Raw genomic sequence first — 22,449 nt, 5'->3', positions numbered from 1 at the left:
CAACATACAGTATATGTCAGAGAACAATACAAAAGTGCATTATATCAACAGAAGGAGAGACTTGGATGCAAACGCTCGATTCTAGAGTACAGTCAGTTTGTCACGTTCCACCATGTAAACCAGTATACGTCACACTTGTAGTTGCATAAAGGGTTTTCCATTATTAATTTACATTGTGTGGATACCTTTATTGTGGAAATGAAATATTTGTTTCAGGGCCATCCTGGTGCAAGGGGGTCTTCAGGTTTTCCTGGGAAGGATGGCTGTAATGGGACTAGAGGCAAGACTGGTTTCCGGGGAGAAGATGGACAGAAAGGGAAGCCAGGGAGCTGTGTAAGAGGCACATGACCGACAAGTTGTGTATATGTTAAAACTACCTTGGGTTTGTTCAGGTAAGTTCTTTTGTTGCTACCACTTTATCCCGACGCGTATTCTTCTCGTGTAGTTGTGCAGATAGATAGAAGCAATCGGTTGTGTGTTTGTGTACTTGTCGGCTGTGTTTATTTATTCATTTATTTAATAGTATTTGTGGTTTGTTAGGGCGCATGCATAGCTAAGAATTCCGTGTTCCGTACTGTAAAGTGGGCGTGACTCAGTCGATCAATTAATCGGGTCTGTTTCTTTTGGTTACCACTGTTAGAGTAGTTTAGATTTTGATTAGGGCTCTCAGCTGATGTGAATTAGCCTTGTTTAAATAGCAGCTGGTGACCCCTGGCGGGAGCGGCAGCCTCTTGGTGGGAAGACTGAGGTGCAAAGACAAGGGAGTCTACCTGCAGGAGTCCACTGAGGGAGGCCTCTGCCACTACTTGAGTTCTGCCATCACCATCGTGTTCCACGAAGGATCATATGTCAAACATGTCGAACATCAAAGTTGTTTACAGCAACTGAACTGTGCGACACCACCATCACAATTTACATTTATTCATTTAGCAGACGCTTTTCTCCAAAGCAATGCGCATGTCATCAAAGATACAATGTGTGCATTACATTAGTAAAAAGAGACACAGATGCAGACGCATGACTCTTAAGTACAGTTAGTTTGTTACCTTCCTCCATATGAACCAATGTACATCACATGACTAGCTGCACAAGACATTATCTGAATATCAGCGATTCCTAACCACATTCCTGATTATTTTTTTTTTATATAAACATTTACATTTCATTACAGGAGTAGCTGCGTGAAGGTTTATCTGTTGTTTAACAGGAATAATCTCAAAGTTATAAAGCACAAAAATTTACACATTACATGAACTGAAGAGATCATTGGCAAAGTGAATCTGGAAGAAGTGAGTTTTAAGACCTTTCTTTTGGGCAGAGATTCAGCAGTTCTGAGTGAAAGGGGGAGGTCATTCCACTTCTTCAGTCTGTTGCTTTAGGACCTTTAATGCGAGGGATTACCAAGCAGGCAGAGGTGAAGGAGTGCAGCAGTCTGGTTGGGGTGTAGTGGATTATCAAATTTTGTCGATGTCTGGGAGCTGTTCCATTTATGCTTTTGTAGGCCATAATAGGGTCTTGAATTTGATCCCGGGATCTATAGGAAGCCAATGCAGAGAGATGAGGAGGGGAGATACAGTCATGTGAAAAAGAAAATACACCCTCTTTGAATTCTATGGTTTTACATATCAGGACATAATAAAAAATCATCTGGTCCTGAGCAGGTCTTAATCAGGTAAATACAACCTCAGATGAACAACAAAACATGACATATTTCACCGTGCCATGATTTATTTAACAAAAATAAAGCAAAAATGGAGAAGCTATGTGTGAAAAACTAAGTACACCCTTACTGCTTCCATAGGAATTAAGAGGGTAAGTAGCAGGCAGGTGTTGCTAATCAAATGCCCCTGATTAATTGATCATCAGCAAGTGTGACCACCTCTATAAAAGCTGAAGTTTTGGCAGTTTTCTAGTCTGGAGCATTGAGGTGTGTGGTAACACAATACCAAGGAGGAAAGACATCAGCAATGATCTTAGAGAAGCAGTTGTTGCTGCCAATCAATCTGGGAAGGGTTATAAGGCCATTTCCAAACAATTTAAAATCCATCATTCTACAGTGAGGAAGATTATTCACAAGTGGAAAATATTCAAGACAGTTGCCAATCTTCCCAGGAGTGGACGTCCCAGCAAATTCACCCCAAGGTCAGACCATGCAATGCTCAGAGAAATTGCAAAAAACCCAAGAGTTACATCTCAGACTCTACAGGCCTCAGTTAGCATGTTAAATGTTAAAGTTCATGATAGTACAATTAGAAAAAGACTTTCTTTGGAAGGGTTGCCAGGAGAAAGCCTCTTCTCTCTCAAAAGAACATAGCAGCGCAGCTTAGGTTTGCAAAGTTGCATCTGAACAAACCACAAGACTTCTGGAACAATGTCCTTTGGACAGACGAGACCAAAGTGGAGATGTATGGCTATAATGCACAGCGCCACGTTTGGCGAAAACCAAACACAGCATATCAGCACAAACACCTCATACCAGCTGTCAAGCACAGTGGTGGAGGGGTGATGATTTGGGCTTGTTTTGCATACACAGGACCTGGGCACCTTGCAGTCATTGAGTCGACCATGAACTCCTCTGTATACCAAAGTGTTCTGGAGTCAAATGTGAGGCCCTCTGTCCAACAGCTAAAGCTTGGCTGAAATTGGGTAATGCAACAGGGCAATGATCCCAAGCACACCAGCAAATCTACAACAGAATGGCTGAAAAAGAAAAGAATCAAGGTGTTGCAATGGCCCAGTCAAAGTCCAGACCTCAACCCAATTGAAAGGCTGTGGCGGGACCTTAAGAGAGCTGTGCATAAACAAATGCCTGCAAACCTCAATGAACTGAAGCAACGTTGTAAAGAAGAGTGGGCCAAAATTCCTCCACAACAATGTGAGAGACTGATAAAGTCATACAGACAACGATTACTTCAAGTTATTGCTGCTAAAGGTGGTTCTACAAGCTATTGAATCATAAGGTGTACTTAGTTTTTCATACATGGCTTCTCCATTTTGGCTTTATTTTTGCTAAATAAATCATGACATGGTGAAATATGTCATGTGTTGTTGTTCATCTGAGGTTGTATTTACCTGATTAAGACCTGCTCAGGACCAGATGATTTTTTATTATGTCTTGATACATAAAACCACAGAATTCAAAGAGGGTGTACTTTTCTTTTTCAAATGACTGTATGTGGAAACAGCTCAGCAAGTCAACACAACTTGTGCAGCAGCATTCTGTATCAGCTGTAGAGGTTTGATGGGAGTAGCAGGAAGGACCGATAGGAGAGAGTTGCAGTAGTCCAGGTGGGATATCAGCATGGCCTCGATAAATAGTTGTGCAGTCTGTTATTAGATAAAGATGGATCCTGTGGATGTTATGCAGGATGTGTCTGCAGGTCCAAGTTCTGGCTTCAATATGCTGAGAGAAACATAGACTTGAGTCAATCATCACTCCCAGACTTTTAGCTGAGGAGGTTGGCAAAATCAGTGAGTTGTCCAGTATGACAGAGAGTTCACAACAGGAAGGCAGGCCAGCTGGGAGGTGAAGGATCTCTCTTTTGGAGAGGTTGAGTTGCAAGCAATGCGAGGAAATGTCTGATGCTCCAGGTGGAAAGGAGAGGAGGAGCTGGGTATCATCAGCATAGCAGTTGAATCCATGGGAGGCAATGACAGGGCCGAGGGAAGAGGTGTTGATTAAGAAGAGTAGAGGGCCCAGTACCGAGCCTGGTGGGACACCAGTTGAGAGAGGCAGAGGAGAAGAATGGAAGCCCCACCAGACCACTTGACAGGATCTCTCAGATAGGTAGGACTTGAACCATCTTAGTGCTGTTCCTTTGATCCTAAGCTGACCAAGAGAGGAGAGTAGAATCTGGTGGTTGACAATGTCGAATGCTACAGGCAGGTCTAGGAGGATGAGGACTGTGGAGAGGGAGGCTGCTCTAGCTAACTGGAGAGCATCAGACACTGCTAGGAGCACTGTCTTAGTGGAATGTCCAGCTTTGAACCCAGACTGATATCCGTTGAGGAGATGGTTCTGGATGAGGAATTCAGATAGTTGATCACGGGTTGCCTGTTTTAAAGTTTTTGACGGAAAAGGAAGTAGAGAGATTGGCTTGTAGTTTTGGTCTGAGTCAGGATTCAGAGAGTATTTCTTTACCAGAGGTGAAATGAGAGCAGTTTTGAAGGCAGATGGGAAGCAGCCAGAGGAGAGCAAGGAGTTGATAATCTTGGAGGTGAAAGTGGAGAGTTGTGGGAAGATGGTCTGTAGGAGCGTCGATGGGATTGGATCTAGCGAGCAGGTGGTGGCTCTGTGTGACAGCAGGAAGTCGGAGATTTCGGTTTCTGACAGGGGCTTGAATTCTGAGAGCGTGACTTCGCAGGGAGGTCCAGCATGATCAGAGCAGGGAGATGCTGAGAACTTGTCCCTGATTGTGTTGATTTTGTCTCTGAAAAACAAAGCAAAGTCATCAGCAGTGAGAAAAGATGGAGGAGGAGGCGTCAGAAGACAGAGTAGAGATGAGAAGGTGGCAAAGAGCCTTTGTGGTTTTTTTTGGTTGCAGACTATTTTGTCATAGAAGAAGGTTTTTTTAGTTGAGGAGACAGCAGAGTGAACAGTAGCTAAGAGTTGTTTGTAGACATCCAGGTCCGTGCGATTCTTGGATCTTTTGCCATTGTCGCTCTGCAGCCCGGATTTTGGTCTTATTGGCACGGAATGTATCAGTTAGCCGTGGGGTGGAACTGGGGCGTACTGGTCTGGAAGTTAGGGGACAGATAGAGTCTAGAGAGGAAGATAGGGCAGAAAGGAAAACATCTGACTCTCTGATGATGGTGATGTCCCACAGTTCAGTTGCTGTAGACAACTTTGATGTTCAACACGTTCAACGCATGATCCCTCACGGAACACGATGTTGACGGCAGAACTCACGTAGTTGTGGAGGCCTCCTTCGGTGGACTCCTGTAGGTGGAAACCCTTGTCTTTGCACTTCGAGTCTTCAAGCTAATTCACATCAGCTGGGAGGCCAAATCGAAACTATTCCGACAATAGTAATCAAAATAAACAGAACAAAGAGGGAGGTACGATTTATGAAACTGCTTGAGTGACACCCAGTTTACGATGCGGGTCACGGTTTTTAGCTTTCCACGCATTCTGACAAACTGCAAATTCAATTTATTTTTATATAGCGCTCTTCTCACGCAGTGACACAGAGAGCTTGATCACAGGCATAAGGCAAACAAACAAATACATTAGACTGTGAAGTTGTGCATAGACTATGACCGCATAGTTGACTACAAACTAGCGTAATACATTATCAATGCTTTTATAAAGCTATAAGTACGCCTATTGGCCACGGAGGTAAGGAACAAAAAACTCCCAACTGAAAGTCGAGGGAGAAAAAAACATCTTGGGGTCCAAGTGCTAGTGGCTCCCCACCCCTCCTGGGCATTCTAGATTAAATAAGACTTCTAAGTCAGTTTACAGGTGTCATGTTGAACAGAGGATGCAGAGGAGGCTGGACCCAAGTGCAGGATTCTTTATTTAAGCAGGTGAAGGGTCGATTAGGGTGAGAGCAAAGATAGTGAGTCGAAGTGAGGAAGCGAGGCGAAGGGTAAGAAGCTGGGGGAACGACGAACATGAGATGAGAACGAAGGGGAACAAAACATGGAATGCGGTGAGGATCGTTGATGCAAAGGGGACGGTTATCGCAATAAGATTCCGCATCAGAGAAGGGGCTGAGGAGTGTCTTATAAAGCCGAGTGCTCCAATTACCGTCAGGTGCTTAATCGGAGCCAGGTTCAGACCGCTGATTGCAGTGCAGTTGTGCACGTGACAACAGGTAACAATGGCATTGTTGCTGTATGGTAGCTTGATTTCTTAGTTCAGTTTTTTCCTAAATTGAATGAAATAATTCAACAAATAAAGACAATCAAAAGCTGCACAAACACAAAACCGATTACTTTTATCTATCAGCATAACTACACGATAACAATGTGTGACGCGATATCGGGGTTGCAAAACAAATAAACTTACTGGAATCACAGAGAACTGCAGAAGTGAGTCTCCAACTCGAAATATAATGCACAATGAGTGGGACCAACAAATTCCACGCTATTTATAAGGACTCGAGGGCTGAGAGGCCAAATCGAAACTACCCCAACAATAGTAATCAAAACAAACAGAACAAAGAGGGCGGCACGATTGTCGTTGTCCCCCCTCTACGTGTAAATGTGGACAGATGTAACATACATATCTTTTTAAGGTGCATTGAGTTCACCTGCAGTTCCTCTTTCAATATGCAGGGTTTGAAAGGGATAAAGGGAGCCAAAGGGGACATTTCATATAGTCACTGCAACCTCCCTGGGCCTCCTGTGAGTACAGAACATAATTTTAAAAATACCCCACTTTCTTTCCAGCCTTTCTTAATTATCGTTTCTGTCATCATAAATCATATTCAACTAGACAGAGTTCTCTTTTATCACCCTGTATGAATGATATTTTCTAATGTTCAACAGGGAGATGCAGGGTGTCCAGGACCTCCTGGTATTCCAGTAAGTATGATGCTTTTAATTGTCACACTGCATCACTCTGTTGCTTCTTATTGTACAATACTTTGACTTGAAGGCTGTTTACTGAATGAAAGCTGAACAATGTTCTGAATCTTCTCTTTTAATGCAGTGACATATTAGCCTTCCCTGTTCAGAAGTACTATGTGGCTGATGCTTGTACTTGGTTATAAGGATCCTCTTTCTCACAGGGACCTGATGGCTATGGTGGAGTCATGGGCCCCGAAGGGTCCAAAGGCATGGACGGAGTTACAGTGAGATTTTTCCCCTCGCTGTAAACATTCCCACCATATTCTGCTGAGGGTTGTACTAACTGTGTTTCTGTTTACCACCTGCAGGGCCTTCCTGGTATACCTGGACCAAGGGGTAGTCCTGTGAGTGATCTTATGCTGGGACATGTACTCTTGTTAATTGCTCTGCCTTTTTGTACATTGAATTTCTGGGTTGCAGTGGCAGGGAGTTAAATTCCTAGATGCTGTTCTGTGTTTGTGTGACCTTCATTATGTGTACATGGGCTCCTTCTGTTGGTCAAGTTACAAATTACTCAAGATAACATTGGTTGGTTCTGCAAGAGGTCCATGCTATATGTAGAATTTTGCTCCAGCACCGTAATTTGAAAGCATCGATATGCTTTCTGTCCTTCTTCACTGTCCAACTTTCACATCCATATAGCATTGAGAATACCATCACCTGTACTTACCTTGTGTAGAGACACGCTCCTGCTTTTCACTTTTGTCTGGATCTTTCATGACCGCTCTGCTGACACCAATTCTTCATTGGATTTCTTGACTGTTTGTCTGCTGCACATTATTTATTGACAAAAGTAAGTGGATATTATCAACTATTTCAATCTCTTCCACATTAAGATTGAAGTTGGTTTCTTTGTTAGTTGACATGATCTTTTCCATATTCATTCTTAACTAGCAGCTGGCTCATATCTGCTTCATTTTCAGCCAGTGTTCTTGTGCCATCAGCATAATGAAGGTTGTTGATGATTCTGCTAACAATTTTCACTCCTCAATTTTCTTCATACAAACCAACTTCCCTTATGATTTGCTCTGCATACAAGTTGAACAGATATGGAGATACGCTGTAGCCCTATCATACTCCTCTACCAATTCTGAACTACTGTGGCTCTCTTTGTTCTGTGAAAACTGCTGCCTCCTGATCAATGTTTTTTTTTTCCCTTGGCAGTTTTTTTAGCCTTCTTTTCTGTTTTTTCACTTTATACAAAGACTTTGCGCACTCTTTGAGCACAGTTTTTTTGATGTGTCCCCATAGTTCTCACAATTTCCTGTAATTTGTGTGCAGTGCAGTGAATCGATTTTTCAGACCTTCTTTAAACTCAGGTGGAATATATCATACTTGAGAACTTTGATGTATGGCTTGTACTTCTTTAGATTTAATTTTTTGCATACCAATCGTTGGTGACCTGTGCCACAGTCAGCTCCAAGTTTAACTTTAGATGGTGTTATTGAGCATTTAATCTCTGATTTCCACAGATGTAAACTATTTGAATTCTGTGTAGTCCATTAGATTAGATCCATGTATACAGCCATTGCTTGTGTTGTTGATAGAAGCAATTTGAAATCAATAAGTTATTGGACTTTCAAAAATCAACTAAATGTTTTCCAGCATCATTGCAGATGTCAAGTCCATACTTTCCAACCATGTAACCATGTTCTTTGCCCCCAGCTTTTGTGTTTCAGTCACCCATGATTATCAGCATATCCTGCTTGCAAGTTCTATTGAATTCTACTTGCTCTTGCTGGTGATAGTCTTCCACTTCCTCTTCTTCTGCATCGCTGGTTGCTGCTTGTCACGTCCATGCCTGCACCGCAATCAACAGTACCTGAAGACGATCAAGTGCCTGATGACAATTAGAGCACTCAGCTTTAAAAGACTCTTCTTGACTCCTTCACACTCACAGAATCTCAATGAGAAAACCGTCCTCCTTCCAATCTCCTTCGTTCCCAGTCCCTATTCTTCGTTCCCCGGCTTCTGACCATTTGCCTCATTTCCTGACTACGTCCACGGATCTTTGCTCCCACTCTGACCGCCGATCGACTGACTCTTCGTCCGTCCCCAACAACAAGAACTCGCCTGACCCCTAAGTTTATGACAAATGATCCTGCACTTGGGTCCAGCCGTCCCCACGTCCTCAATTCCGCGTGACAGAAGATTCCGCCTTAAACATGTACCCAGCAGCGATCAGACACCTAAGAAGCGCTCTGCAGAAACTCCAACGGTCGTTGCGTCCGGAAAGAGATCAGAGAGCTGAGATGACGCAAGCTTCACTACCAGACCCTGGATCACCACCAGGGGTCACCCTTGCTCCTCCAATGAATTCTCAGCTCGTCTCCAGAGGGAACGACCAGATTCTGGACTAATTCATATGGCAGGCTATCACCCTGGACAACCTGGCCTGTGAGTGTCTGCAATACCCCCAGCCGGCCATGAGGGAAACTCCAAAACCCTTGCAGGTCGACTGAGGACACCCGATCCCCACCGGAAGACAGCGACGTCTCCAACAGGGTCTTTGCCTAGGGTAGCTGGACCTGGCTAAGGTCCAGGTGGTGCTAGATTGGCCCCGTCTGACTTCCATGAAAGCTCTGCAGTGGGTTTTGAGGTTCGCAAACTTTTACCACCAGTTTATTCGCGAGTTTAGGAGCCTTGCTGCTCCCCTCACCTCTCTCCTCCAGGGTAAAGAGTCCCAGCTCACCTGGCAGCCAGAAACCCTTGAGGCATTCCAGAACTTCAAGGTGTTTTACAACCACCCCAATCCTCAGGCACCCCGATACGTTACTGCCTTTTGTTGTCGAGGTGGATGCCTTGACTGTGAGTGTAAGGGGGGTTCTGTTGCAGAGACAGGGAACCCTGGCCAAGCAACACCTGTGTGCATATTTTTCGCGTAAGCTATTGCCTGCTGAGCGCAGCTGTAACATTGGTGACAGGGAATTGCTAGCCATCAAGCTGGCTTTAGGGGTGTGGAGACACTGGTTAGAGGGGGCCACTCACCTGTTCTTCGTCCTTACTGACCACCGGAACCTGTAGTACCTGAGAGCAGCCCGTTGTCTCAATCCTCGACAAGCCCATTGGGCTCTTTTCTTTACCAGGTTCCAGTTCACTGTCTCATATCACCCATCACCCTGGCTCCAAGAACACCAAGGCTGATACTCTGTCCCAGCTGTACAACAAGGACCCGACCTCAGACTTGCCCAAGACCATCCTGCCTGACACCTGCTTCATGGCTCCCATGTGTTGCAGTTCATGCAGGACTTTCAGACGGCCCAGACAGAGGAACCCGGTCCAGCTGATGCCCCCGAAATACTGGTGGCCTTCCCTTCGGGAAGATGTACAGAAGTTTGTGGAGGCGTGCGAGGTTTGTGCTCAAGCTAGAACCCTGAACCAAAGCCCTACAGAGCTGTTGGAGCCCCTTCTGGTTTCATCCCGGCCTTGGTCCCATGTATCAGTGGACGTCCAGACAGACTTACTTCCCTCCAGTGGTAACACAGTAATCTTGGTGGAGTTGGACAGGTTTTCCAATTTCTAAGTCCTGTCGTCTACTCCCTTTGCCCCGACTCCCTACTACTCTGGCCACGGCTGAGCTCCTCTTCCAGAACGTGTTCTGGATCTTCGGGTTACGAGAGGATATTGTGTCCGACAGAGGTCCTCAGTTCGTGTCCAGGGTATGGAAAGCATTCTGGTAGAGACTTTGAGTTTCTGTTAGCCTTACCTCAGGTTACCATCCCCAGGCTAACAGACAAGTGGAGCAGCTAAACCAACACCTCCACTACTTCCTCAGAAGCTACTGCAGACAAGACCAAAACAAGTGGGTCCGTTTCCTGCCCTGGGCCAAATACGGCCATTACTCCCTGTCCCATTCCTCCATAGGCCTCTCCCCTTTTAAGTGTGTCTTTGGGTATTAATTTCCCCTGTTCCCTTGGCACCCCGGTTCCTCTGAGGTCCCCGCAATGGACTCCTGGTTCTGAAACAGCGAAGCAGCTTGGCGGGCAGTACGGGAAGATCTTCACCAAAGCGTTCGCTAATACAAATAGCACGCCAACTCGCACTGCTGCACCCTGCTCTTCCAACCCGGGCAACGGGTGTGGCTGTCCACTAGAGACATCCATCTCAAGCTGCCCTCCAAGAAACTCAGGCCCCGGTTCATTGGTCCCTACAAGATCCTTTGACAAATCACCCCAGTCCCTTATCTGTTACAGTTGCCTCCTCATTTATTCATCTGCCCCACTTTTGATGTCTTCCTTGTCAAGCCCTACAGTACCTCTCTGCTGCAAGCCAATCGGGGAAACCTGATGCCCCCTCCAGTGTAGGTGGATGGGGAATGAGCCTATGCTGTCTGCACCCTTCTGGACTCCAAACTCCAGCATGGGGGTCTGTACTACCTTGTGGGTTGGGAGGGGGTATGGCCCAGAAGAGCACAGTTAAGTGCCGGCCCGCGATATCCTTCATCCGTCCCTCATTGCTGACTTCCATCAGGAGCACCCGGATAGGCTGGTGCCCCATCCCAGAGGCTACCCTCCTTCCAGGCATCGCAGGGCAGCTGGAGCCACCTGTGGGGAGGGCGGTCCTGTCATGTCCACGCCCGCATCACAATGAGACAAGTTTTTGTGTTCCAGTCACCCATTATTATCAGCATATCTGACTTGCAAGTTCTATTGAATTCTACTTGCGCTTGCTGGTGGTAGTCTTCCACTTCCTCTTCTTCTGCATCGCTGGTTGCTGCTTGTCATGTCCATGCCTGCACTGCAATCAACAGCACCTGAAGACAATCAAGGTCCTGATGACAATTAGAGCACTCAGCTTTAAAAGACCCTCCTCTGCTCCTTCACACTCGCAGAATCTCAATGAGACAACCATTCTCCTTAGCTCTCATGTCCCAATCTCCTTCGTTCCCAGTCCCTGTTCCCCGGTTTCTGACCATTCGCCTCGTCTCCTAAGTATGTCCATGGGTTTTCACTCCCACTCTGACCTCCGATCAACTGATTCTTCGCCCGTGCCCGACAATGAGAACTCGCCTGACCCCTAGGTTTCTGAGAAATGATCCTGCACTTGGGTCCAGTCGTCCCCAAGTCCTTGGTTCTGCGTAACACTTCTTGTATCAGAATCATGGTTTTGTTAATAGCAGTTTTTCAAATACTAATTCAGATTAAGCATTCACTGATTGCTCTATTTAAGTATTTTTTTCAGTTTATTATAGCAATATCTGAGATTTTTAAAGAATCAAATCTATAAATAAAATGCAGAACATTTCTATTATTAAGCTTTTATTGATTATGACTGGTGAAAGTAACTTTAACATTTAGAACAAAATGTGTCCTAGTAGTGTCTATAGTGTACATTTTATATTTGCTTGAATACAGGATTTTTAGATTTTTAGAAGAAATTTGGAAGGACAATGGAAAAATTTTCTCAGTTCTCTTTTTGCAGGTTTTTGACATTAAATTGATGAGATCCGTTGGTACATTTTAATAAGTATACAAATGGAACCTGGGTGAGAAATAGTGACACCAGTAATTTTTATACAATTTCTTTGGTGTTGTAAAACAATGAAATGCAATATCATAGGTGTGAAAAGGGAATTGTTGATTAGTTGGCCCAAATCATTCTGTACTGTGTACAAACAACTGATGCTAATTACCCTTTTAATTAGGTTGATTAAAGTTGGGGGTCATTTGCTTTTTTACATCTATGATTACACATTTCAGTATTTTCCAGGTGAAAGAAATTACTAAAAAAAGTGTTTTTTTCTTCCAGCTCTATTCATATACTACTGGAACAGACAAGAACACCTAATGACAGTTCGTGTCAAAAATATGCAAAAACAGAGAACTGGAAAGGGAGTTAATAGGTTTTTCCACAGCACTGTGAATGCTGAAGATCATCTGGACATGCAGGTGTGTGTGTGACAGAGAATGTGTAAACATTATAATTTTACCTTTTTTTATTTTGTCTTTTTTTCTCTGTGTTTGTACCTATTCCCAGGGAGTTGCAGGCAGGCCATTACCAGGAGAGAAAGGTGTAGAGGTGAGTTACTCAGCACTAATGCCCTGCTTCCTGAACTCAGTGTGTGCTCCTTTCAGTTTTCGCACTGTATCAGTACCACAACTTTGTAAGAGTAATTTTGTATATTTGGTTGTTACCAGCACTTATACCAATAACAGTGTTCTGATGACCGTGGCAGGGAGACGAGGGGCCTCCAGGCCTTCCTGGACCCTTTGAAATGGTGGAGCCTCCAGAAGATTACTACAAAATAGGAGACAAGGTATGGTGGACCAACTATGTAGCTGCTCTGTTATTTGCTCTGTCTTTATGTCAAAACTTATTTTAGTATTCCATTTTCAGGGTGACAAAGGATTTCCAGGCTTGCCAGGAAAAAAAGGCTCAGCTGTGAGTAACCGTATGTGAAGTGTGTGATTGTGCTGGGTCTAAATAGAATTCGGATATGTGCTAGAAATTCAAATTACTCTTATGCTTACATTTTTATGTGTTCTTGCTTACTGTGACAAACCTATTACATTTGCATGGCTTAAATGCCCTCATTACAGTAGTGTAGAATTTAATAAAAGCCAATTTGGAATATATGTTACTTTTACTTTAGTTTATGAAACTATAGTTTGATATAAGTGCTTCAGGAATTCACTGAGCCATTTTTATGGATGCGACAGCTGTTCTAACTACGTTTAAGAGGTTTTGACTGCAAAACGTGATACGTGCCATTTAAGTAACTTCGGACTGGCATGACTTCGCTAATGGTCTTTGTAAATTAACGTCTCCTTCCTCAAACGCAAAGAAAAAAAGATAAGCAATATAGGCAGAGAGATTACAAAGAGAGGTAGACACTCTGGAATCGGAGAAGTGCCCATCACCTCATGCTCACATGTCAAGAAATCCTTCTGTCAAGCAGCTCTCCTTAGTCTTGGTAAGTAAATCTCTCGATCAGCTGTAGGTTTATATTCGTAAAAATATTGTCTTAATCCACATAGAATTTTAAATATCAGCAAAGTATAATACACACACACTTTCTGAACCGCTTGTCCCATACGGGGTCACGGGGAACCGGAGCCTACCCAGCAACACAGGGCGTAAGGCCGGAGGGGGAGGGGACACACCCAGGATGGGACGCTAGTCCGTCGCAAGGCACCCCAAGCGGGACTCGAACCCCAGACCCACTGGAGAGCAGGACCCGGTCCAACCCACTGCGCCACCACACCCCCCCGCAAAGTATAATAGATTTAAGAAATCTTTCAGTGTTATAGCTATTTACAGATTTCACATTTTTTCCCTTGTTGAGGGTATTCAGTTTTGCTGGCTAACTGTGTCTTCAGAAGAATCAACAAGACTCTAAAGAGAGGGCGACACCGTATCGAAGCCAGATGACTACTGTGCCATTTTGGAAAAATATGGAAAGCTCACATTTATGACAGGGACTGGCATGCACAGGATTTTTAAATCTGCAGTGTTGTCAGTAATCAAAAACGCAAGACTTTAAGATTTCTGAGACTGAAGTCTTGACTGTTCAACCTGGGTCAGAAAAAGTAGGGCTAAAGACTCTTTGCTGGTGAGGGATGCTTCCACAGTCTTCTGGAGAAGGGAAAACAGTGGGCAAATCTTGCCCTTACAGAGCTTCCAAATGTATCAACTGTGTCAGAAGCCAAGAACAGGGATTCACCAAGCTCTTAGATGCCATATCAGTGGATGAGAAGACAATGCAGTTTTATGAGGGAGTGTTGGCTGTGAAAATGAAGATGAGAATGATTTAATAATGACATTATGTTGCTTTGATTTAGTAGAAGTATTGTTTCTCTAATTAAACTTGTCAAACTTTGAATGGTTTCATTATTTATGAGTATGAAAGGAAAGTTTGAAACACGAATGGATTTATAGAAAAATTTGAGGAAAAAAAATTATGCTGGATTTATCTCATTTTGCAAAAAGTAACAAGAAATTATCTTTTTTTCCAAATTTCTATTCCAGCAACATTTTTTTTTTTTCAATATATAGTGATTAAACAGGATCAGAACAGGTCAAAATAGCATATTACCATTACAAAAATAGGCTTTTCTCAAAACAATCAATATGGATTTATCTCATTTTGCGGTCAAACACCTCATTTGTATTATGAATACTGTTGGCCCACTATTTACCACATTAATTGGGACTAAAAGTTAGGTTGTTACTCAGAGTTTATGAGTCATATGTAATATGGGGCAGGTGATGAGCTTGACATTAATACTATAAGCAACTACCCATGTGAAGTGCACTGGTAAAAAGATTGGGATTGGACAAATTGCCTCACGTCTGTTTCTAAAACGCTTAATCTATTAGGAAATGCACTTTTGTTTATTCTGAGTTGTATGTCACTTCTGAGAAAAGTAACCCCTAAATGAATAAATGTAACATAAATGTCAGCAGCTCACACAGTCCTGTAGGAGGGAGGGGACAGTAGGGCTTCTTGGATGGGAGCAGGGCAGCGGACTACCTGTCTGTCTGTCTCTCCCATTGAGCATGTTGTGGATAGTGCATGGGCTGGCAGACCCACCCTCTGGACAGCCAGGATGACTTCTATGCACACTTTGTTATTTTGGCATTTGGAGTCCTCTGACAGGAGTACTTATGACATGGCGTAAATAAGAAAGACTAGTTAAGATCCCTGCCTAGAGCTGAACCATGGTGTTGATGACTACCTCTCCAAACATCATACAAAACTCCAAAAAAAATCCATCACTTTCTTTTTTTTTTTTTTTTATTATTTTGAATTACAAAGTATTATCCCAAAATACGTGGTAACAGGGTCTGTGTACATTGCGTTCATTCGTGTTTTGATTTGAAATTGAAAAACAAAATGTGAATTACGATGCCTTAATTCGTTTTCTGATTTAATATTGAAAGCAGAAAAATTAGAAAAACGGCTTTTTATTGTTTCTGAGCACACGCACAAAAGAAAAAGACTTGTTTATTAATTTTCTCTCTTCGTTTAATCACAGTGTAGAAGTGTAGGAATCAAAATCTCACAATACCAAATATGATAAATGAAACGTAAATCTCATCATGCTCTATCACCACTAGCCAGCTAGAACTTCACGGTGCTTTTAACAGCTGTACTTAATCAGTAATAAGATTCTTAGGAAGTAGCACCTGAAGAATGCTGACAATTTTCTCGGTGGACATGTCTTCCTCCCTCACTGTCACTCTCTGGCTAGTTTTGAAAAGCACTTAGTGATCCATATTAACTTATTAATAACTCAGAGCAAATCCAGCATGTTCGATGAAGCCAGTGATGGACTATACGCGGTTTAAATCAATTTAGGTGCAGTTTGTTCAAGAATACCACAAAACAAAATAACTCAAAGTCAAAAAACAAGACAGCAAGAAACTATAAATGAGGCATATTTTAATTTTTTTACATTTTGTGCAAAAAAATTTTTTTAAACAAAGTTAATTCATAATTTGTTTTTCGTTTTTAACACAAAAAATGAAGACATCGTAATTTGCATTTTGTTTTTCAATTTCGAATCAAAAATCGAATGAACGCAACGAACACTGACATAACAGTTCATGATGCAGGAAAATAAAATGTGAGAAATGCCACTGTAGCAATTTTTTTATGGTCAAAAAAATATAGTGCAATTTTGGTGCTCCATTGCTTAGATTTCTTTGTCTCAACTTTTGTGGAGGTTGTCATTAAGTCACAGAATTAAAACAATATCAGCACACTGCTTGTGTCTGTATGTATTCAAAGCTGTATATATGAGAAAATCTATGTTTTTACAGGGGAAAAACAGCATTCCTGGGGTAAAAGGAGAAAAGGGAAAATCTGGATTTCCTGGACAAAGAGTAAGGGTTGTTTTATTCCTGAAAATCAGCTCTTTAGGTGAATTCTCATAAGTACTGCTTAATTGTCAGTATTTCAAATGGGAAAAATAAATTGTACATTTCTGAGCCATAAATATTGTTTTTTCACCAAACATCCCAAATCCCTTATCTTTTAAACATAGAGAAAAAGTCATTAAAATCGAAGTCCAAAATATCAAAACTAATCTGGACACCTTTAAATTCAGGCTTAATAATTAATGTCTTATACTTATCCTCAGGGTTCACCCGGATATTCTGGTGAATATGGAAAACCTGGAGTACAGGTGCACTTCAGTGTTCTGGTTTTTTTGTCGAGATGTCCGTCAAATGAATGTGTATTGAGATCTGAGTGGCAAGTGTTTGATAAAGTTGGTGTTTGAAAACAAGACACTGTTTTCCCACGTGTTCTGTACACTTTGAGGAAAATAGGTATATTTTAAAACTTTATTTTTGCCCTGGAGTTTGGAAGTTCCATTTGCAAGCACTGTTATTGGTTTATTGTGCAGAGACTTTTTAAGGTGTGTGTGACTTGAATAATGCTTTAAGTGTGTCCTTTTTTGAGTTTATAGGGATCAACTGGGGACCCAGGACTTCCTGGTCTGACTGGTAGAGGTGGACCAAAGGTTAGCCGGTTCAGAGAGAAAACTGGGAAAAAAAATTGTTTTTACAGTAACTTTGCAAAGCCATTACAGTGTCACTCATTGCAAGTGAAATGATTTATTCTCTTGTTTTTCTTGAAGGGATTTCAAGGAGATCCAGGTGAAAAAGGATGCTCAGTACGTGTGTTCCTGAATTTCACAGGTACTACTGAATGGACAGCACTTAATAAAACACCTGAATCACACATGCAAACTCATCATCAGAATCTGAGTGCAAAAGGAAAAAAATGGAATAAAATAAAACAAGATATACATTTTTGAGCTTTAATATTTGAGAAGGCAAGGTTTAATATTCTTATTAATTTTCTCGCTCACTGATCTTATCTGAAATGACCTGACTGGATTGTGTGATATTTTTTGTTGTAGGCCCAGTTGGGGACCCAGGTTGCCCTGGCCCATGTGGGGTCAAAGGGGACATGGGGGAGATGGGCTTTCAGGGGGATCCAGGGCCTCCAGGAGAATTTGTTGTTGGTGAGGCACTCCAAACTACTATAGCCTTGTCACAAGTTGTCTGGCCACATGGTGTAATGTTATGGTAATGGTGATGGTGATAGTTGGGTTGCTAAAGGTGGAGATGGTAAGGAACAGGGTAATGGTAGTTGTGGGAGGGATAATAATATAACTTTTCCTCTCTGCACTGGTAGGTCTTACCGGTCAACGTGGAAGCCCAGGCATCCCTGGTACCAAGGGTGAGAAGGGAGACACGGGGAAAATTGATCTGACTTGCATAAAAGCTGGAAGACCTGGAAACCCTGGTCTGTGTGGACCCAAGGGGGACAGAGGTCAACGCGGACCACCAGGTAGAAAATTTTTCATAATACCTAGCTTGCCCACTGCTTTCGAGCCTCTCTCTTACATACTTGAGCACATTTGTTATTGATTAATTTATAGTTGGTAGTTTATAATAGATTATTCATTAAGATGACGCTTTTCTCTGAGGGACTTAGAGTGTTGAACTGCTTACAACAATTTACCTATTTATACAGCTAGGTCAGTTTTAGTGAAGAAATTTATGGTAAACAATTTACTCACGAGTACTAAAGCAGGAGGTGGAATTCCAACTTGGATTCTTTGAGTCCAAAGGCTGCCTCAGTTTGTAGTTCAAGTTAGAGTGATGTGGAAAGAAAAGTCTGTCAATTCTATGGTTTTACCTATATATGAGGCATAACTAGCCCTTGTATAGTTCTCATGAAGTCCTAACATTAGATTAATTGAACTTCATGTAACAAAAAATACACAAAATATTTTACTTTGTCATTATTTATTCAACCAAAAATGTCAACAGGAGAAAGGGAGCAGTTATGTCCTACTTCGTAAATCCATAAAATTGTCAAAGGATGTACTGTACTTTCTTTATCTTTAGTACTGTATACATCTCGTTCATGTATAAAATTCACAAAAGTAATTTACCTTGCAGTTTGCCTTGTGTTGATGTTGTTCATCCATGGTTATTGTATGTTCAAGAACTAACACTTGCATGAAATTTTTGTTCTTTCTTTTTTATGTTCCTGGTGTGACATTTCCTTTTTGGTGTTCCAGGCTGTGGAGGTCAGTACAATATTTAAATATTTCATCTTTGATTAAGATTAAGCCTGCTTCATGAATGACATACCTTAATTTTTATTTCTGCCAAGAATACTGCATAGGGGTTTTTAAGTGAGGGCCATCAAATCACAAGCTATAACACCTGCTGAGGAAATGAGTTAAGGTGGACAAGAAGAGCAGATCAGTATTGGGTCATAATCTGTTCTTCATGTTTGGACCTATACTATTTCTTAGCACAATAACAATCCAGATCAGATTTTAATGGCAGGTTCAGACAAAACCTTAGGAAAGCACTTGACTGCAGTCATAGTTCAGTCTTATTTTCACATGTATTCATTTCAGATGACTCAGTATAATACAAAAGAGAAAGTATTCTGGGTCAGTGAACAGAAAACAGTAAAGTGCTACGAATGAGGGAAGCCATTCTGAAGGAAAAAAATATGAGCTAACAGGCAAGTTTCTGTCTTGTCCACAGGGCATTACTGCATTTCAGGAGAGCATGGGCTGCTGGGAGAAAATGGTGACCCTGGCCCACCAGGCAGAGCAGGGATCAAAGGAAGCAAAGGATGCCCTGGAAAATGTAGTTGTGGTCCCCCAATAAAAATGAGTGGACTTCCTGGTCCCTTAGGACAGCAGGGTGAGAAAGGATACCCAGGATTCCCTGGAGACTGGGGCGAGAATGGTGGCAGTGGGCCCCCTGGGGACATGGGAGTCCCAGGTTTAAAAGTGAGAACTTCTTATGTCTACCTGCTTTGCATTGTAGGACAGCTCTCATTCATCATACTCACAAGCACCACAAGACTTTTGGTCATACGGTTATTATCGTAAAATATCAGATGTGTGTAAGTTGAACCATCATAGATAGAAATAAAAAGTAGTAGGATAAAGTGAAAGTCAGATTGAAAAGAACACTAACTTATCTATGATACATGTCTCAAAGTCTGCAGAACAGTAGTGATCTGTGTTGGTCTAAGCAAGAATTATAATTTAGTGAATTCATCCATTTGTTCATTATGGGGAAGCTTGTCACATAGCAGTTAGAGCTGCTGTTTTTGGACCAAAAACTTGCTGGTTCAAATCCCACCTCCACCTGTAGTACCCTTGAGCAAGGTACTTACCCTAAATTTCTTTGGGAAACTGATAAATATTTGTAGGTCCCTTAACACTGAGAAAAGTGTCAGCTAAATAAGTGAATTGTCACAACATAACAAAATTTTTCAAAGTTTAGTTATGTGGATTTTTGCATTGATTGTGATTGAAGTTTACTGATTACAAACAGAGTAACATTAGTTCTTCTAAATTGTTTTAGCCATAGAATCTTGCTTTCACCATTTTTATTAAATTTTTCAAGAATTTATGAGAATTTTTGCTCACACATACAGTATAAGGAACACTATATTGAGGGATTTTAAATGACATTTATTTTAAAAAAATTACAGAGATATTCTGCATGTGTCAGAACATTCTACAAAGTACTGGAACATTCTAGAAAAGCACTGAAACATAGCTGCCCTTGGAAGATTCTAGAAGGCAGCAGGGTATTGTAGAAAGTGTCAGACCCTAAAAGGTACTGGAATATTCGGTGCTTGGAACCTACTGCAAAAATTCTTTAAGTTCAAGAATTTGGAATATTTTTCTAAAAAATTACATATTGTATGAACTAATGTGAAAGATGTGCTTAATCTAACAAAACTGAATGGAAAATCCAAAAGAATCAACATAATAAAATTTCAGCTAGAATGTGTTATCAATAACCACTTGTCCTTGTCCTTGTTCAGGGTTGCAGTGATGTGCAGTCTGACCTGGAAGCATATGGTGCTTGTAGTCATAAAGTGAAATTTTAAATATTCCCTGGCTTGTTGACAGTTTTTCTTGGTTATTCTGACTGAATTTGTTTTTGATTGTGAATATTGGGATTATCCTGTTTGATTCTCCTCTTGCAGGGTTTAATTGGATTGACAGGTTGTAAAGGTGTAAAGGGTAAGAAAGGACCCTCTTGCTTCAGTGCTAAAGGTGAGAATATCATTATCACTGTCAAAACATGTAGCCTTAGAATGATCTAGTCAAATGTAAAATAATTTAACTATTTATTTTAAGGAAAGAAGGGTGACCCAGGTCTCATTGGACCTCATGGGAACCCAGGATTCACTGGAGAAATAGGGAAGGATGGAAAACCAGGTTTAGCTGGAGATCCAGGCAGGAATGTAAGTCTAGCTGCAGACTTTTACAAGTTTATAGCTTATTCAAATATTTATTTCATAAAATTTATTTCATCTTTGAGTCAAATGGTGACAGAACTCTTTAGAAGTCAGGTTTCATAATTAAAACACAGAATAATGTAACATATCCAAAATAAAAATAATAGTATGAACAATTCTCTGAAAGAGTGGAAAAAATAATTTCTGAAATATTCAGAATGTGAACATGTACTGTATAGCTGGAATATGTTGTACTATCTTTTTATTTGAATGTCTAATTGCTTAGGGAGACAGTTATCCAGGGCCCCAAGGTGACAAAGGACCTAGTGGTTTTCCTGGGGACAAAGGAGTGTGTGGTCTAATGGGTCCCCCCGGCGATGGCATCCCTGGCTGCATTGGGGAGCGGGGACCTGCAGGTGATTCAGGCCCTGCTGGAATGCCTGGGGCCCCTGGACCCAAAGGGGTCAAAGGTAAAGTGCATATTTCTGAGACACCCACAGTGTAGCCTGAACCTTTTTCTAATTCATGAATTCAGAGACCAAATGAACTCAAGGTCAGCATGTAATGTAATGGACAAAAATGTGTATTTGTAACCTGAAAACTGCCTTTTATAGCTGAATTCCCCACCAAGAACTTACCCTGAATTATTTTGTTATAAACAGTAGTGGGAATATCAAAAATAAATAAATTAATAATAATAATAATAATAATAATAATAATTTGTCATTCAGGTGACACACTGCACTGCATCTTCCCTAATCCTGGCCCACAAGGCCAAAGGGGAAAGGAGGGAGATTTAGGTAGGTCTCCTAAATTATCATTGTTTTTTACTCTCTTTAGCTTTTGAAACCATGTACTGTATGATAACAATTTATGCAATCCTACTTAGGCTTTCCAGGATCATCAGGTGCTCCAGGAAACCGTGGGTTTCCAGGACTGGATGGGCCAAAAGGAGAGCGTGGGGATGCTGGTTCATGTGGCCTGCAAGGAAGCTGTGGTACAGAACTGAAGCCTTTGTGTTTCTCACGGGTTTCACAATATCTCATTTTGATATGTGTTGCCATGTATGTCTTATCTCACAGGATTGCAAGGGCCGAATGGAGATTTGGGGACTCAAGGTCCTGATGGTCCATCCATCCCTGGATCTCCAGGATCTCCAGGCAAAGACGGACCTCCAGGTCTCCGAGGGCCTCAAGGAGATTCTCTCATAGGCCCCAAAGGATCCTGTGGTTCCAAGGGAAGCTCAGGAATACGAGGACCAAAAGGATTTTTAGGCCCATCTGGTCTACCTGGTTTAGAAGGTATGAGTGAGGGTCTTGTGAGGTTTTATGACCTTCATGGTGATTTAAAGGCAATGTGAATGTTTGTGAGGGAAAAATAACAAGCAATATATTTTTTACACAAATATAAACTTTCCCAAATATAAACTTTATGCAGGTTTACCTGGGAAACCTGGCACAATAGGGTGTAAAGGGGATCAGGGAGAGCCTGGAGCTACAGGCCTGTGTGGCCCTCAAGGAGCTCCACCAGACAGGTGTGATTGTGGTTCCTGTGGCCCCCCAGGGCCCCAAGGATGCCGAGGTGACACTGGTCCTCCAGGTGAGTTCACCCCCAGGATAAGATAT

The 22,449-nt window shown here is 42.0% G+C and overlaps 1 protein-coding gene across 5 annotated transcripts in view; it reads left to right on the top strand.

The window, feature by feature from the left end:
* col4a4 (collagen, type IV, alpha 4) overlaps positions 1 to 22,449 on the top strand; it is a 69,660-nt gene that overhangs the window by 20,524 nt on the left and 26,687 nt on the right. For all 5 annotated transcript variants that reach the window (XM_029255914.1, XM_029255912.1, XM_029255911.1 and 2 more), the window contains exons 7-29: positions 217 to 333; positions 6,283 to 6,351; positions 6,496 to 6,531; positions 6,738 to 6,800; positions 6,885 to 6,920; positions 12,553 to 12,594; positions 12,752 to 12,832; positions 12,913 to 12,957; positions 16,342 to 16,404; positions 16,662 to 16,706; positions 16,992 to 17,045; positions 17,163 to 17,223; positions 17,448 to 17,552; positions 17,726 to 17,881; positions 18,621 to 18,629; positions 19,102 to 19,352; positions 20,570 to 20,639; positions 20,724 to 20,830; positions 21,111 to 21,294; positions 21,556 to 21,624; positions 21,714 to 21,821; positions 21,907 to 22,125; positions 22,262 to 22,423. In XM_029255914.1, coding sequence (XP_029111747.1) covers positions 217 to 333; positions 6,283 to 6,351; positions 6,496 to 6,531; positions 6,738 to 6,800; positions 6,885 to 6,920; positions 12,553 to 12,594; positions 12,752 to 12,832; positions 12,913 to 12,957; positions 16,342 to 16,404; positions 16,662 to 16,706; positions 16,992 to 17,045; positions 17,163 to 17,223; positions 17,448 to 17,552; positions 17,726 to 17,881; positions 18,621 to 18,629; positions 19,102 to 19,352; positions 20,570 to 20,639; positions 20,724 to 20,830; positions 21,111 to 21,294; positions 21,556 to 21,624; positions 21,714 to 21,821; positions 21,907 to 22,125; positions 22,262 to 22,423 — 2,152 coding nt within the window. The remainder of the gene's footprint in view (positions 1 to 216; positions 334 to 6,282; positions 6,352 to 6,495; positions 6,532 to 6,737; positions 6,801 to 6,884; positions 6,921 to 12,552; positions 12,595 to 12,751; positions 12,833 to 12,912; positions 12,958 to 16,341; positions 16,405 to 16,661; positions 16,707 to 16,991; positions 17,046 to 17,162; positions 17,224 to 17,447; positions 17,553 to 17,725; positions 17,882 to 18,620; positions 18,630 to 19,101; positions 19,353 to 20,569; positions 20,640 to 20,723; positions 20,831 to 21,110; positions 21,295 to 21,555; positions 21,625 to 21,713; positions 21,822 to 21,906; positions 22,126 to 22,261; positions 22,424 to 22,449) is intronic.

The sequence above is a fragment of the Scleropages formosus genome, chromosome 10 (assembly GCF_900964775.1).
Source record: "Scleropages formosus chromosome 10, fSclFor1.1, whole genome shotgun sequence".
NCBI classification, from domain to species: domain Eukaryota; kingdom Metazoa; phylum Chordata; class Actinopteri; order Osteoglossiformes; family Osteoglossidae; genus Scleropages; species Scleropages formosus.
Note: the sequence above shows the minus strand (reverse complement) of the source record. Positions and strands in the feature narration are given on the sequence as shown.